At 43.8% G+C, this 18,213-nt stretch overlaps 1 protein-coding gene across 8 annotated transcripts in view; it reads left to right on the forward strand.

Annotated features, from left to right (window-relative positions):
- LOC128604465 (receptor-type tyrosine-protein phosphatase delta) overlaps positions 1 to 18,213 on the forward strand; it is a 424,718-nt gene that overhangs the window by 329,157 nt on the left and 77,348 nt on the right. For all 8 annotated transcript variants that reach the window (XM_053619599.1, XM_053619606.1, XM_053619605.1 and 5 more), the window contains 2 exons: positions 1,867 to 2,012; positions 3,686 to 3,827. In XM_053619599.1, coding sequence (XP_053475574.1) covers positions 1,867 to 2,012; positions 3,686 to 3,827 — 288 coding nt within the window. The remainder of the gene's footprint in view (positions 1 to 1,866; positions 2,013 to 3,685; positions 3,828 to 18,213) is intronic.

Here is an 18,213-nt window from a genome sequence, read left to right on the forward strand (position 1 = left end):
TCAAACACTAACATTCATATCAGCACTAACATTCACCGTCAAACACAAACATTTGCAAACAAACAGCAAGATTCACATAACAACATTCAGAAACGGTATTAGTAGAGACACTGCGACATTCCCACTGCGTAAACTATGAAATGGTCAGCGCATAACTCTGTATTACGTAAGTCCCACCTCTCAAGTAAAAAGAGCCAGTTCTCTTGTTGTTTAAATAATTACCAGAAAACACACATCCTATTATATTACATTATCCTGCACAGTAGCCATCTTTATCAGATTTCACCAGCCATTTCAAATCCTTGTTCGAAAGGTCATCGTGTTGAGCCGACGTTAGCGTATGGGTCTCTGCTCATTCAAGTCGATAAAAGCGTGACCCTTTCTGACTGAAAAGAAATTCCCAGGAGCGTTCAAAAATGGCTGCTAAGTGGAAAGACTTAACTAGAAGGACTTTGACCAGCGTTCAGAATCCATAATCCACCATTACTTCCATACTCCATAATCCACCCTTAAACACCAACAGACGTCAATATTTACCATCACACACCGGCAATCATTAACAAAGGCTGTTCTTCACGTGGTTGTTGTTTTTATAACCTGAACTACTGATGAGTCCAAATGAATGAATGAAGAGAACCTTAGAATTCTATATGTTTACAGCATACCAGCCCTGAACATTGGTTTACTGGTGTGTATATAAGCTAATGTTGTGTTGGGATTACAGGGTTTAATGAATTCAGACCTCTTATCTATTTAATCCTATTTATTCAGCTCCAAAGGCCAAATAACCGGGCACGGAACAGCGCTCTTTCCTTCTTCCCGTATATTCCTGGTAGAATTTAGCTTTGGCATCAGTGAAGCATGGAGTGAACAAGAGCATCTCCAGACCCTGCAGGGAAAGAGACACGAGCAATGTGTGACCAGGAAATGACTCACTCCAACATCATGCAGGCCAAAGGCTAATAAGTCCCACTGCGCTAAACACTACAGCGAGCAGCACCGCGCTAACACTGCTCCCTGTGCGAAGAACTGCCCTTAAAATTTTATACGATTTGATGGTGTTTGAGGGTCAGTTGAAGGATTTAATTCCAAGACTGTTTTCTCTTATATGCAGTATTACGTAGGTGTTACTAAGCATCCTGATATGCTAACGGTGGAGTGCTAACGCAACATGCTAAGAGCTATGGCAGGATAAAGCTTGTAGCTTAGCTGATAAACAGTACTTTAGCTCGCTCGTAAATGTTAATAAAGGAAGATGTTGTCTAATATGTTAGCTAATAAGCTAAAATAGTATTCTTGCACAAAAGTAGTCATTTTATTCATCGTTTTTTTTCCATCAGTTAAGAGTTTTCCCAGGTGAAATCGTGGTAAGCGAGACAACTAGTGATGCTAGCTGCTGTGTGTTTATGCGATCAGGCTACCGTGTCAGTGTGAACACATGAACTGCCAGGTTAGCTTTTAACAAAGACAAGCTAATCAGCTTAGCCATGTATGCTGACCTGTTTCCTCTTTTGACACATCACAAATCAACCTAGTGAGCCTTTGTAAACAAACGTAACCGGATGGTATTTTACTTAACGAACCTTGGCAATAAGGTCAAGTCTGTTAAACCTTGTAGTCCTTATTCTCACATATACATACATCCGTCCTGCTGTTGCTCTTAATTACAGTAAAGAGGTCAAAATATTCCTGAAGTTTTCAGTCTTCAGGAATGGTAACATGAAAAGCTGTTTTTTTTTTTTTTTTGAAGATGCGTCATTTACACCAACCTGGCAACCATGCTCTATACCTTAATAATAATCTCTCTGTTGTTGTTTTTTTTCTCTCTCTCTCTCTCTCTTTTTCTTCTTCCTTTGTCTTTCCCAGCACCACCAAAGTTTTTAAGGACCCCCAGCGACCAAACGGGAGTGCAAGGCGGCGTCGCTTCCTTCGTTTGCCAGGCCACGGGTGACCCGCGACCCAAAATTGTTTGGAACAAGAAGGGGAAGAGAGTGAGCAACCAGAGATTTGAGGTACGAGGTGTATCGTTCGGATGTAAAATGCTCGACCAACGGAGAAAAAAAAAAAAAACGTGTCAGGCCGTACCACGCCACGTACCACGCTGATTCTCGTGTTAACACCTTAAAAAATTAAATATTAACACAATGGAAAAAATATCACATGTGGCTGGTAGTACAAGTGTAAAAGGTGCACAGATTGCTGAAAAATATTTACACTTCCAAAGCTTTGACCTTGATGTTTAGCCCTCGTGGTTTTGCATTTTGGCTGCGAATTGCAAAAGGTTCATTGGTTCCCGCTTCCTCATTGCTTTTCAGATGCATTTCTTTCGCTCGGCAGTATGCGCCTTGGCTCTCTTATTTGGCTGGAGCATTTTGATTTATTTCTTTTAATCTGCGCTTCTGCTATCCGTGATAAAGCAACCCATCACATGAGGACACTGATAAGATTCCCATTAATGCGCGTGTGTGTGTGTGTGTGTGTGTGTGTGTGTCACTGCGGCATTTTCACTGTCACCGTTCTCCTAGCGACGGTTTGCAGCGTATATTATCGTTTAAGGGGACGTCCCCGGTCGGTCGGTTGCTGCTGTCTAACACCAACAGAAATCTAATCTTATCAGAGTTCATTGGACTGCCACGTGTGTATGCTCTGCATGCTAACACGCCGGATAAATAGACTAACAGCATCACGATCCTGAATCCTCATGCTTTTCCTTCACCCACTTTACCATCTTCAGGAAAGTCATTTCCTTTCCGAAGCCCAACGACTTCCTGTCGGCGCTCTTCCTTTTTTCTAAGAACGCGAGGAAGCGTTGCCACGGCATGCCGGTTACTGCCGGTTACATACAGGTTACTGTGTGTAAAAGTATGTCTTCCATCCATCCATCCATCCATCCATCTTCAACCGCTTACTCCTTTTTCAGGGTCACGGGGAACCTGGAGCCTATCCCAGGGAGCATCGGGAACAAGGCGGGGTACACCCTGGACAGGGTGCCAATCCATCGCAGGGCACAATCACATACACACTCACACACCCATTCATACACTACGGACACTTTAGACACGCCAGTCAGACTACCATGCATGTCTTTGGACTGGGGGAGGAAACCGGAGTACCCGGAGGAAACCCCCGCAGCACGAGGAGAACATGCAAACTCCGCACACACAGGGCCACGGTGGTACTCGAACCCCCGACCCTGGAGATGTCAGGCGAACCGCTAAGCCAAGTGTGACTTGTAGTGCTTTACACTATGAAAGTGAATGCAGGATGATTTTTTTCCCGTCTTTCATCTCCACATGCAGATCAATACAGCTGTGCTACAAACATCGCCGTCGTGCTACATTAGAGCTGCGTTTTTTTGTCTTTCATATCAGCGTCCTGTTAAAATAATACCAAATCTCCCATGTCAGTGATTCAGCTTACTCTTTGTATTTGTATTGTCTTAACTTGAAATGGAATGAGCTCCATCTCAATAAATGTCGCAAAAACAATAAGTGTAACAAATTTCCCGTTTTGTTTTGTTTTTAATATACACTGGCAAAGCAGGTTGTTGTATTGAAACCTATTTTGATGAAGGAAACAAAAGCAGAGACACATTTTTTTTCCCCCCCCGAGCATTTTACCTTGTGTTATATGAAATTATAATATAAACCATGATATTAACCTGTTCTGCACCTCGTACCTACAGGTGATAGAGTTCGACGATGGCTCCGGCTCCGTCCTGAGAATCCAGCCCTTGCGCACTCCACGGGATGAAGCCATTTACGAATGCATGGCCTCCAACAGCGTCGGAGAGATCAGCGCCACTACACGTCTCACTGTCTTACGTGGTAGGTCTTGCGCAACCGAAACGTTTAAAAGAACACACACGGTTAACGTTTCTCCTTCCGTCAAGCCAGAACGAGCAGGTAAGACGACCGTCTCTGCTTTGTTGTTGTCGTTGTCGTTATTTGTCTTAATCCGGGCGATGTTCTGCGTACGTGGTCGAATTAAAACTACAAATTGTGGCGTAATGTATCATTTTCTTCGCCAGCTGATGATACATAGATTCCTGATTGTAAAACAGCAGGGATTTATACGTTCGATATCATGTCTGTATTTATTATTAATTTTTTTTTTTAAAGTTTGGATGCAGAAATCGTTCGTCTTGAGGTTATTTTGCGCGGAAGAATAGCTACTTTGCTTTCTAGCATCTGTGAGCAGAAAAAAAAAAAAAAAAACGGTGTGACTTTTATAATCAGTCCCTCCAGGATTTCGGGATTTTCTTCTTCTTTTTTTTTTTTTTTTTTTTTTTGCGATAGCGGAAATTAACGCAAAACCGAGCAAAATATTTGGAGGAGCTTTCGATTTTTCAAAACGACCGCAGATTTTCCGCAGCCAAGACGCATCACATGTACCAGCTAAGAGGTTGCATTTACCAACAAACATCACCGCGAACGACAATTTCGCCGATTCAAGTAGTCTTCCAAAAAAAGCACAAAAAACGTTTATAATGCAAGTGTTTTTGCCCACAACAATCACAGAAATCCTGTATGGACTGTGTACTTTACCAAAATCCCATAGCTGCACTAGTGGAACTTAGCGTTGTTATCGTAACCATTATTGGACAAACAAAATGAGCGTGTGTTTTAACTCCAGAATTGTATTTTTCTTGAAAACATGCGACATTTAGACTCTCGACTCTTGCCAATTTATCAACTCGTGCTATATTTCGAGCCTCAGACTCAAGGCTATAGTGGACGGTTTGTGATTAGTATTCTCGTTATTAGCAGAAAAGTTCTTTTTTTTTTCTTTCTCCTTCTGGCTACTTTGTTTTGGATCAGTAATCGAATTTTATGGCACATTCACAAATCATTTTCATACACTCTCTGAGTCTGTGCTGTGAAGGAACACATAGATGGGTGGGGGGTAGGGGGTTGATGGGTGGTATCGTGCCAGCTTGAGTAGTCAAAACGCCCAAATCCTGCCACCCTTTTTCTTTTTTCTTTTCTTTTTTCCTCTTTTCTCCCCGGTTTCTGCTGTCACAATTTCAGCGTGAATCCTGGCATTGTGGTCTTCTAGCACTGACTGTCTCTGGAGTCCTCGTATTGTACTTGTGCGCAGGGAAGAATGGGAGTTTAAATTAAAGCACTGCGTTCCGGACTGGAGGGAGACAAGGAGATAAAGAGTGAAGACAGAAAGATAAAGTAGAAGAGGTTAGAGAGAGAGAGAGAGAGAGGGAATATAAAGGAGAGGGTCCTTTATACAGCACCAGAAGAGTGAAAAATTACTCAGTATATGAGTTAGTACTGAATGCGCCTCTCAGATCTGTACAGAGCAGAGCGGCAAAGGCATTAAAGACACCAACGTGACACAAACACATTTGTCATACGGCCCAACAACTGATTTGTTGTCATGCATCTCCTGCACGCTGCAGATCCGCACGTCTATGAGTGCGCAGATGATGACAATTGGTATAGATCCAGCTTTGTTCTCCGGCAGATTGGATTTGAAATGAAGCAATATCTATGTAAAAATTCAACAATATTGAGTGTGTGCACGAATTAAAGCTGGCACAGAGTGACTTTGCTGTGCACGGTATTCCATGATAAAGTCCAATGGCAGTGCAACAAGACAGTAGATCTGCTCCTGAAACACACACACACACACACACACACACACGTGTAAATTACAAACCAGTGGAATGCCCTGAACCGATATTTAATCAGATTTTATTGGAATGAAAGTGGAGAACAGAGTACTAATTACCCAATATCTAGCCAGTAGGCAATGAACTAGCTGCACATGCATAATTAGACAAAACCAATATTAATTCTGCCCTGAGATACGAGACAGCAGGCACAAGGTTGAGTCGTGAACGCTCGCCACTTTCACTTCCATTCTGCTACTCACCACACCGTGACGACCGTCACCGAATCAACCAGATCGCGTTAGAATCTTGCAATCAAGACAAACGAGACATGACAAAAGCGTCGTCTTTGCAGTGTGTACACCAAAAACGGGGTTCGATCAGACAAAGGAAAAAGGTGAGTCGGCGATCTTGGCTCGAGCGGCCATTTTAATCTAGGCGGCTTTAACGTACAGTTGGAAATTTGAGTTGTTACGTAATGTCGATGTATTGTTTATCAAGTGATTATTTGTTTGTATTGAGTGGCGTAAGTAAGAAAACCTATCGAGGGCTCAGTAAAGTGCAGCAGGATCCCTATCTTGTCCGTGTCCAGTGTGAAACTGAAGTGGTCTGTGTCTTCCGTGGGAAGGAGGTCATGTCTTATTCATAAATGCTCCCACTTGGCCGAATCTGTTGGCTCTCCGGATCGTTCCATTCAGAGGGGCGGAACGGGTTGGTTGGTAACGAGCATGAACAAGGTCATTTCCTCAATGGATAATACGTAAAACAAAAGAAGAGCTCTCTTTTTTTTCCTCTCTCTCTCTCTCTCCACTCCTATTTTCCTCCTCCTCCCTCTCTCTAGCACTGAGTAATGGAGCCCGGTGATGGCAGTAGCGTGAAATGATGTTCTCTGGCATAGATCGTATCCTCTTTTCTTTTCTGAGCCGCACTTTTCTCAAGTAATTTCTGTGGGCAAATTGGTATTTCCACCCTTTTGTTTTCCTCTCTCTTCGATCTCTCACCTTCTATCCCATTCTGTTTTTGTTTTTTTTTTCTGTCTTCCTCGAGCTGTCATTTGGTCTCTCTCGTCTTGTTCTGCATTTTCCTCTTTCTCTCATCGTTGACCTTTCTTTGTTGCGTCCTTCGTAAGAAACTCTGTCTGTCGCAGTTCTTCTGAGACTAACCCCCTGATCACTCAATTGCACCATTTCTCCTGCTACTGGACCTCAGAGAACACAGCCAGACGCCTGCATTAATGTTAATTCAACAGACTTTTACCCCGTTGTCCTTTTTTTTATATCGGGTATAAAAGCGCAAGGGGAAATTTAACCATCTGGGATTGAATCTGTAACACTAACCACAGGGATGGCGTTGGGTTTTATTAGCACAGACTTAAAAGTAGCCCATAGAGTGATATGCTCAGATTTCCGCGGCTTTAAGGCACTTTGAGTGACGGGTTTTTACAAGGCCGCTGTTCATGGATCTCTTATGTGCAAGAATAACAAACTCTTAATCCAACCTACGGAGTTTAGAGGTGCTGTGCGGGTAGTTCAAACAATAAAGGCCACTACTGCACACTCACTCTGTAATAAGTTGAACCACGGCTGTCACACTAAGTCAGCTCAGTCCTATGCGAGCTCCATGCGACTGTCAGCCATATAGGAGGATCCTATAGGGAACAAAGCCAATTGATGCTGTTGCATCATTACAAGAGAAGCCACGAAGGCTGGGAGGAGAAAATGCGCCACTGGGTTATTAGCATGCGGCCAGGATAGGGGATGATGAGGAACGCCATTAGTGATGAACTAGCAGACTCAACGAATTCATTTGCATTAAGTGCTTTGATGGAAGTATAATGAAGTCCACTCTGAATCTACTTGTACGGGGTTTTTTTTTTTTTTTTTTTTAAAGAGAGCAGACCTACTCCAGCTTCTTCGGACTTGAACCGGACATCTTTTATGAGAAATTTGGTACGACTTGAACAGTAACACACCCATATCTATAACCTCCAACATATGTTGGGGAAATTTTAGGCAAGTTTCAGCGTTTAATCTGTTGGCACATACGGTCCCAACAGCAGCTGCAGCTAATGCCATGATTAAAAGAGATTAGTGTCTTTCTGCTGTAGTGCTAGTTCTTTGAACCTAAAAAATACCCCCCCCCCCCCCCCCCGCCCCATCCTCTGTCAAAGGAACAGAAGCTGAAAATGATATTCTAACCATATATTTACATTTGTAGTTTTTTTCGTCATTCAATAGACGGCATAAATTTTCCCCTAGTTCAGTCTTCCCACGCTTTGGGGAGAATGTAGTAACCCGAGAGAGCGTGTCAAAGTCGAGAGACCATCTGGCTTTCCGTTCATCATCTTCGGTTGGTTATGACTCTATCTTACACTCTAGTGTAACTCCACGAACAGCTGAATAAAGCTAGCTAAGACAGTGCAGCCCTGCTGAGACACATCCCACACAGGAAATGTTCCTGTTTGGTCCATGCGAACCTCAAGATCACGGTGTCTAGGTGCAGTCTTTATAGTTTTGGCTCTACGGTGCTTGTCAGACATGGTTCTTCACGTTTAATATGCACTATATGGACAACAGTATGTGGACACTGGACTATCACATCCATATTTATGGTAACAGTTTGGGGAAGGCTCGTATATGGGTGTGCTGGGCAGGTGTCCACATGCTTTTTGCCATATGCTGTATTGTAGCTTAATAATTGGACCAGTTGCTGGTAGTAACAGAGACAAGAGTCTTTGAGTTGAAAATGGTGGTCCTTCACATATGGCCTAGGTTTGGGTTGAGTCGGGTTAGGCTTGGCCTAAGTTCAGGGTTTTGCGAGGGTTAGGGTTGGCTTTGGGCTGGGCAAGGAATAGGGTTCGTCTAGGTTTAGTCTTAGATTTAGAGTTGGGCTAGGTTTTGTTTTAGGATTAAGCTTTACTGGGGGGGGTTAGCAAGTTTGCCTCATACGTTTGGGGTTGGGGGTTCGATTCCCACCTCCACCCTGTGTGCATGGAGTTTGCATGTTCTCACTGTGCTTGAGGAGTATCCTCCAGGTACTCCAACTTCCTGAGGCTGGAGGCTGATTAGCCTTTCCGAATTGTCCGTAGTGTGTGAATGTGTGTGCGATTGTGCCCTGCGATGGATTGACACCGGCCTTGTGCTCTGAGTCCCTGGGATAGGCTCCAGGCTCCCCGCGACCCTGTGTAAGATAAGCGGTACAGGAATGGTTGGATGAATGAATGGATGAATGGGATCCAGGCTCATCTTTAAGTGTGTAAAGTACATAAAATGCAGGGATGGTTTACTAGGGTTAGGACCAGGGATGGGCTAGGCTTAGGGTTGAGCTAGGGTTAAGGGTAGGGATGGCTTAGGTCTGCGTTTACGTTTAGCTGATGCTGGGTGAGAAATGTGTCCAGTGAGGGATAACCTCGGGATTAGTACTCCAGCCGGTACTCTAGCACCGGCATAATAAGTTGCAAAGCTGAATAATTTCCAAAGAAGTGGTGAAGAACAAGAAGAGGACACGACTAAGCATAGATCCTTGAGGTATACCAGTCTTCACCTGATGTGAACTAAATCCACCCCAGCCCCACCCCCGTACGTTTCTTCACGAAAATCCATGTGAATCTGTTCCTATTGCCGCAATGCTGCCAGGAAAACAAAGGCACTGCTCGAGTGTTCAAATTCATGCCTGAATAGACCACTGCCTCGTTCACCAAGGTGAGGTTCAGCTCTCTGCATGAAAACCTTTGTAAATTACACAGCCTGGAAATATCCTGAGCTCACAGAGCATCCAGCACAACGGTTTATCCTTCAGCCCTATAGATGCCAGGACCCACAGAATTTGCCAAGCAGCCTGTTTGTCTCCAAACTGTGCTCATTTACGGACTTATCTACCCACCCAGGTGAGGCTCTGCCTTTATGGAGCCCGCAAAGTGTGAAAAGCAATGAATCAGTAAAATGTCCAAGTCAGCATATACAGTTGTTGGGGAAGAAGTTGGCCCTTCTGGTTTGAAAAGAAGTTCATTGGCATGGTGCCGTTTGTTTATTTATTTATTTATTATTATTATTCACCACTAGCCTCTAGTGCAAATTATTTATTTATTTGTAGCTCTATAGAAAGCACTGCTTTTTTTTTTTTTTTTCTTTCCCATTTACTCACAGCCTGGGCTGTATGGTACTCAGTAACAGAACAGATAATGGCTGGTTATTTATTTCCGTAATTAAAATGATCGAACTTAATCTGCTCTGACTTTATAGATCTCTGCCTAGACAAAAATTTCCCCTGACTGTAATTAATAAAGGAAATGAATCACTGCGTGTGAGTACAGCGTCAGATATGATTTAGCTAATGGATAAGTGGATACAGCAGCAGTGTTGCGCTAAATATTATTGTGCGGGCTGGAAAGATAGACTCTGTTCATTATCGTAGAGAAACATCTGCTGCGTCTATTGACAGCTTCAAGAGAGTCGGAGAATGTCAGTCGAGCGGTGATTGTAATGTTGTGATTTTTTTCAAATTTATTTATATTCTCATCAAAATGTATAGCCATATTTAGACGTGATGTCCCATTAGATACTTAAAATCTCTGTAATATATATGATGTCCCAAAGTGTTTGTTCCTCTTACAGCCCAGCGATTTTTGTTAAAGCGAACGTTTTACTATTTTATTGATTGAACGTGTTGCGCTTTTATCCATTTCTAGTTACATTTAATGTCGTGGAAGTAAGTTCCTTGTGTTATACCATAAAAGTAAAGTGTGAACATTGTTCAGTTCTCTTTCTTGAACTGGGGGGGAAAAAAAAAAAACAACCCATCGACGTTATTGTCTTATTGTTCTTATTCAGAGAGGTCAGTTTGTTAAAATGGTAGCTAATGCTCTGGAGGGCCGATTCAATTCGCCGGAGAACTTTAGCGTTCGTCCGGATTTTACTCATCGGCTGGTTACGAAAGAAACGCTTCACGAGATGAAAATAGGGTCGTTGCAGCAAGAAAAATCGCCAAACTGTAAACGCTGTGCCTTTAGAATCTCAATTTAGCATTCTAGTTCTGGCAAGTGTCCTTGAGTTTCTGCAGAATATTCCCTAAATTCCCAGTGTAGTATTCCTCTGAGAAACCTTCACTGCTCTTTTCCAAGGTCTCCACTGATACCTGTACCTACTAATCTGTCTGAAGTGGGAGATGGTGATTGCACAGTGATGGGGATTGATGGTGATTGGTGATTGTGTAGGCGGTTTATTGTGATCAGAGACTCAGAGTCCCTCATCTCTCGTCTGGGTCGGGGTCACAAGTCAAAAGGTGGTGAATCATCACACCCAACTGAAGAGGCGAGAGGGTTTAGAGGAGAAGAGTACCATCCAGGCCGGAATGCTCATTTTTCACTCCACCAGTCTGAATTGAGCTAATGATGCTCTTGAGGGAACGTTCACCAGAAGTCACGTCGCATAAAACAAGGCAGCATCTATGAACAGGAATTTGAGTTGGATCAGAGGTGTCGCTTTGATCAAGGCTAGAGATCCACTTGAACCTAGAAGGCTGGATTCTGAATTTTGCGAGTCGTGAGGTCTGATGTAACTACCCCGAGAAAGTGTTGACTCGAGATACAAAAACCTTCTTCCATTCTGCCTCCATCAAAACATCACATTTTGCATCCCCACCCCATCCCTGTTGGTACTTCACCTTCCTGTCTGGTTCGACCTCTTGCTTGTCCTGTGTATTATAGTTTCTCCAAGTTCCCTCAGTTCCTGGACACTTGGGTTTTGCCCCTGCTTGGTATACAGATGATTAAAAAAGAAGATTTTTGTTTATATACTAAAGCGCAGTGGCGGCTCAACAGCTGAGGCTCTGGGTTACTGATCAGGAGGTCGGGGGTTCAAGGGCCGGCACTGCCAAGCTGCCACTGTTGGGCCCTTAAGCAAGGCCCTTAACCCTACCTGCTCTAGCGGTGCTGTATCAAGGCTGTCTGTACTCTGACCTCAGCTTCCTCATCACAGATCTTTCTAGAACAACATTACAAGTCCAATACCAAGCACCTTTGTTTAGCCCAGTCTTGGCGCGTACACCAAAATACACCACCTTTCCAGTCTTCTGATCTGCTTTCCAAAAGGAAAAAAAAAACAAACCCCAAAACAAAACCTAAATTTCCCCTCAGCAACCGGATAATAGTGCATGATGTCATTCCCACAGCATTGCAGCCTGGGAAGCCAGGTCCAGCTCGCTTGGATGCTCGGACAGTATTTTCTTTGTTTAATGGCAGTGCTGGGGATGATGTAATCTCGCTTCTCTGTGCTGCTCAGGATGAAGGTATGCACTCTGTCTAGCGTCGGTTCAGCCATGAGCAATCTCTCCCACCGCGTACTCTCTCTTGGCTTTTAATTATTTATCGGCATGGCTGAATTCAGGTGGATCACGCCTCCTTTACCTTTAGGATCCGTTCTAGTGAACACCTGGGGAAGGGTTTGATGTCATGCGTGTCAGAAAAATGCTTTTTTTTTTTTTAAAGGAAACTAAGTGTTTATTCTTTTTTAGTGTTTTCAGATGGGATCAGTGAAGGTTCACCAATCGGCTAAATATCGATAGGACAAATACAAAGGTGCTGCTGTTCTCATAAGAGAACTTAGGCTACAGACATAAGTGACAAACATGAGTGGCTTGTTAGTATGAATGTAGGCTTCTTACATTCCTACTTTTCTGAAAGGGCTCTACTTGAAAGGGAATTGTCCCTCAGTTGGAAAAGCCACAAAAAAAAAAACCCTTAAGGGTGCTAGATGGAGTTGGGCTTGAACTTTGGAAGGTCACACTACACCTAATCATGGAGTGCCGTGTTAAGATGTGCTTTGTTGTCTCCGAATGGGGTTTCATTTCGATAGCTCCTTTCTCAAACTCAAGGTTGGTTAACAAAAATCCGACAACAAAGAAAACGAACCGCGGCACTTAAAAGAGCATTGCACAATATTCTGGTTTCAAAGCCTGACTGTAGGTCAGACGGTTAAAATGACTCGTGTTCAAATTATTACAGTTTGGAATGACCTGGTTCTATTTAAACACGGTGCTTTAAATACTCAGGAACTTTGGACCTCGTCCTTCAAACAGAAGTGACATCTTTTAACGAAAGAGGTTCGGTGAGGTTTATCCATTGCCTGGAGTACTGTATTTATTTCCTAATGTCTGCTTTCCTCAAGGGGAAAGAATGTAAGGCGATAGAGTGTTATGACAGGACATAGCCAACAACACACACCACAAAGCAAACAAGCACGGAGTCTTGTGAAGTAGCTTTTTTTTTTTAAACTTTTTTTTCCCCCCCGCTTGTTCTGTATCGGTTGTCTCATATAAGTCTGAGCAAAGCAAGTCTTATACAGACACAGAAAGCAGCCATATGAAAACACACACCGGTTTGAACAAGTGTGTATTCAGACATAGAGGGAGTGATGAAAAGGGACAGAGCAAGCAGAAATCCAGTCAGTGGACTGAGCTGCACCTTCATTCTCTCTCTCGCTCTCTCTCTCTCTCTCTCTCTCTCTCTCTCTCTCTCTCTCGATCTAAACGGTCTGTTATCCCCTAGATGAAATCCTTCGTGTCAGTCTATCCGTGTTCTCTGGCAGTGCCTCAGCCCAGTTGGCCTCATCTTGCTCTTTTTTTATCCCTCTCTTTATCCGTCTATTTGATCTGAGCCCTTGGGATACACACACACACACACACACACACACACATGTGCGCTACACAGAGCCGTGTGTCTGTGTAGGGTGCGCATAGGGTAGAGGGAGACTGACACAGATCTGGCATGCATGTGAAAGATGTAGCGATGCATTTCACGCCACAAGCATGAGTCCCTTCATGTAATACGATGTGTCAGAGAGGGGGGGGGGGAAGCTGGAAACCAGGGTAGAAAATTAACACAGGGTGATAGGGATAAGAAGGAATGAATGCAGGGGAGCGATATATAGACAGGAAGTGATGGAAGGAGAGATACAGGCATGCTGTTAGAAAGGGATGGATAAAGTAAGAGAAAGAGAGACACAGAGACAGATGGGCTGAGAGAAAGAGTAAAAAGTAGGTGGATAGAGAGTAGAGAGGCATACATGCCGGCAGGATTAGAGACGGAGGGATAGAGAGACGGAAAGAGCGACTGAAAGATGGAGTAAGGGGAAAGAGAGAGAGAAATCGAGAGAGGAGCATGAAAGCATCAGCTTATCGCTTCGTTCCAAAGAGACGCTTCCATCTGCGACTCTGTCAGCATGATCATGAGGAGGGTTTGACGACCACTCTTCCACTCATCTGACAGCCATTACTGCGAAAGAGAGAAGTGGCCTTTGTGTCTCAGACTCAGAGAAGGAGGCGTGGCCTTTGTGTTTCAATCTCAGAGAAGGAGGTGTGGCCTTTTTGTGTCATTCTCAGTGAAGGAGCCATGGCCTTTGTGTTTCAGTCTCAGAGAAGGAGGCGTGGCCTTTGTGTTTCAGTCTCAGAGAAGGAGGCGTGGCCTTTGTGTCTCAGTCAAGGAGGCGTGGCCTTTGTCTCTCAGAGAAGGAGACGTGGCCTTTGTGTCTCAGTCTCAGAGAAGGAGGCGTGAGTTTTGTGTCTCAGAGAAGGAGGCGTGGCCTTTGTGTCTCATTCTCAGAGAAGGAGGCGTGGCCTTTGTGTCTCAGTCTCAGAGAAGGAGGCGTGAGTTTTGTGTCTCATTCTCAGTGAAGGAGGCGTGGCCTTTGTGTCTCAGTCTCAGTGAAGGAGGAGTGGCCTTTGTGTCTCAGTCTCAGTGAAGGAGGCGTGGCCTTTGTGTCTCAGTGAAGGAGGCGTGGCCTTTGTGTCTCAGTGAAGGAGGCGTGGCCTTTGTGTCTCATTCTCAGTGAAGGAGGCGTGGCCTCTGAAGAAATAACTAAGGAAATAAAGAACAAGTTTTCGATATTATCCTCAGACTTTTCATTCTATAAGTTAGGGTGGAAAAAGTTCTGGCATTAACCCCAGCATTAAGATAATGTGAACTCCTCGAGGCATTTTATTACCGTCATTTTAGTGACCGCTACGCCGCCCTGAGCGCTGCGTGTGCAGGTGTGTGGCCTGTGAAGGTGGATTTGGGAAATAAAGCAGCAAATGAAGAGCTGATTGCTGCTGCGACACTCAGCATCATCTCTGGCATCAGATTACCATCAAATAAAACACGGAAATTAATTACCAAACCTCGGGAAGATTAGACAGGACACAGCTTCAGCTAGGAGAGGAAGATGTCATCACTCATCTCCACACACACACACACACACACACATACACACTCTTGTCATTTCCTGTCATTTTTATACGATTTTTTTTTTCATTTTCTCCTTTTTTTGACACTTTTTTCTCTCCGTCTCTCTTCCATAATGCGTCTCATTTTGTCTTCTTTCTCAGTTTTTCTCTCTCACTCTCTCTCTCTCTCTCTCTCTCTCTCTCCCTCATTATATCTTTATTCTCATCTTTACACGTTGTCTTTCTCTTTCTTATCGTTCCCTCTTATGCGCTCTTCCACACTTTTCTCATTATCTCTTTCGCATCCTCCTTCCTTTCACTTCCTCTCTCTCCGTCCGATTTCCTCTTATCCCTGCTCCTGAGTTCCTCCCATTTTCTCTTTCATTATCTCGCTTTTGCTCTCTTCCTCTCACCTTGTTTCGCTAGATTTTCTGTTTCTCTATCTCATTCTGTAATCTCTCTCTCTGTCTCTCTCTGTCTCTCTCTGTCTCTCTCTCACTCCCCCTCTCTCTGCGGGAGAATAATTTGCGGCGTATATTCGGGAACCGAACCCTTACACTCCTTGTCAGCTCTGATGCATTGAGATCATTAATGAAGGGACACAATTTCAGCACTCACGCTCCCCGTGCCCGAGGCCAGCAGAGGTGAGACGCAATTCAGCCTGTCGCTGGAAACACTCCGTCTACACTGTATAGAGCCGGCAATTTGCACAAATTAATGCCACGTTCGCTCCGAATTAGCATCTTAGCTCTGAAATAGTGGGCGTTCAAAGAGCAGGAGTTGTGAGAACTAATTTCAGACATAGATTTCAAAGAAGGAAAGTGAGGTTTTTATGTGTGTGTGTGTGTGTGTGTGTGTGTTTTATGAATTATTTCAGTCTGAATTTACTAACTTAGTCTGAATCTTTAACTAACCATCATTATTCATTAAACAGCGTGTTCCTATCGATTGGAATAGGCAGTGAGGACAATACATCAATACATAACTTTACTTATTTACTTAAATAATTTTAAGGTTGTTTTTTTTTTTTTTTTTTTTTTGGAAAAGAAACCACAGCATTGCCTTTTTTTTTTCCTTTTAGTTGCCTGTCGGGCATTTCTGAGCTCTCAGTTCATCTGAATGTACTCGGTCATAGCTAAATGAATTGCTCCAAGCAAGAAATAATAAATCGAGCAAGTAAATTTTCTTCCCATTCAGTCAGACCTCCGCTTCAGACATCTGCACAACTCAGGAGCCTGTGATTCATTTATTAAATCATTCCCAATTAAATATTAAGCTGCAGCTGAGGAGTTTTATTTTTTTTATTATTATTTTTATCCTTGATGAATCATAAATGCGATAATACTCCTGTAGGATACTACACACTGTATTGGGTTTGATATCTGTATTGGGTTTGAGAGTTTCATCTGTACAGAGTGTGCAATGTGTGGAGTTCTCGGCACTGGGGTCTAGCCTTCAGGAAGACGAGCTGTCTAGACTTAGCCGTTTCCTCCTACCTCGTCCTTCTCGCTCGTAGCATGAATATACAAAAGCTCAAATGGTATTTCTCTCAGAAAAACACGTATAACTTCGCCCACAGACCGATAAAGCATTATAAATCATTATAAAATGTTGCACAAAGAAACATCCATAATGCTAATTACGGCGGTAAACTCCTGTGTATCGACCGAAAGACAAGTACAGAAGATAACAGGAGAAGATCTAACTTGTTTCGACCATTAAATGCAAATATGCACGGGTAAGATATGTTGCACTATAATTCATTTGAACAATGAATCACAGGCAAATCGCTGAGGTATAACAGCAATAAAACATTTCTAACAGTATACTAACAATGAACTAATTACCTAACTAACTAGAGCTGGAGAACGTCTCAATTCCTTAAATGTTCTCCATATCAGCTTCTCATCCCTTACAGCTGTTTCTACCAAGGTCAAAGTTCATCCAGTTTGGTCCTATGGCATGTAAAGCATCCCGTCCTGAGGAGACAGGTGAGCTGCCTCTAATCTGTCGTGAAATGGCAGCTTGGCTGGATAGGCTGACGAGGCGTCAGCGAAGAATCCGTCTTGTCCCGTCCTGCTTCTGTTGTTCAGTCACGTCTGCGTTTCTTGGCCTGAGGACTGGACTGAGGAAACATTAGCTTGAGCTATGCACAGTCCCTCGAGCTCTAAATGCAGGAATGTGTGCGTGGCTGTGTTTGTGTGATTTACGAGCGTCTTGCACACCACTATCAGTTTAAATCCAATGACTCAGCTCGATAGACTTATTGGTGGAGTCAATCGATACGCGTTTACACTTAAGCACATAATCACCTCTGCTAACACGAACGATGAGTGTGAGGGTGAGTGGCTAGGGCAGTCCTTCTCTCACTTTAGACAGATTTACGTTATTGCGTGTGTCGGGGGATTTTTGGCATCTCGGAATAGCGCCATGGCGATCCTGAAAAACCTCACACGCAGCACAAAGAGCAGAGCTGGAGCATCACACAGCAGCTGGCCATCTGTGCACGGCAGCAGTTGGTTATTTGGCCTCATGTGCAGTACATTTCAGTGATTTAGAGTTTATAATAGGTAAGAAGTTGAGTCAGGTTTTTGTTAGAGCGGGAAAACATAAAAACGTGCGTTGCATCTCGAAAATGTACTCAACTTCTGTGAGCAATGATCCAGTGTATCAAAGATTTAATGGAGGATCAGTTCAATTAGATTCAATTAAGAGTTGTTTCAACACATTATTGTGCAAACAGTTTCATTTAAATGGGAAGAAAAGTGTTAGTTTTGAGTATGCGAGGCCACACCTCCTGCACTTTGACTGGTAGGTACATAGGCCACACCTCCTTCACTGGGACTGACAGGTACATAGGCTGCGCCTATATCACTGGAACTGACAGCTGCATAGGCAAAAGCTTCTTTACTGGGACTGACAGGTGCATAGGCCACAATCCTTAAATGGGAATGACAGGTGCATAGGCCACACCTCCTTCACTGGGACTGACAGCTGCATAGGCCACACCTTCTTCACTGGGACTGACAGATACATAGGCCACACCGTCTTCGCTGGGATGGACAGATACATAGGCCACACCTTCTTCACTGGGACTGACAGGTATATAGGCCACGCCTACATCACTGGAACTGACAGCTGCATAGGCCACACCTTCTTCAATGGGACTGACAGATACATAGGCCACACCTCCTCAAATGGGACTGACAGGCACATAGGCCATGCTTCCTTCACTGGGACTGACAGATGCACAGGCCACACCTCCTTCACTGGGACTGACAGGCGCATAGGCCACACCCACTTCACTGGGACTGACAGGCGCATGCCTCTTTCACATTGAAGAGGTGGCTATGTAGAGCAGTGTGGCATTTTAACAGCTGAAAGACAAA

Source organism: Ictalurus furcatus, chromosome 29 (genome assembly GCF_023375685.1).
Source record: "Ictalurus furcatus strain D&B chromosome 29, Billie_1.0, whole genome shotgun sequence".
In the NCBI taxonomy this organism is placed as follows: Eukaryota; Metazoa; Chordata; class Actinopteri; order Siluriformes; family Ictaluridae; genus Ictalurus; species Ictalurus furcatus.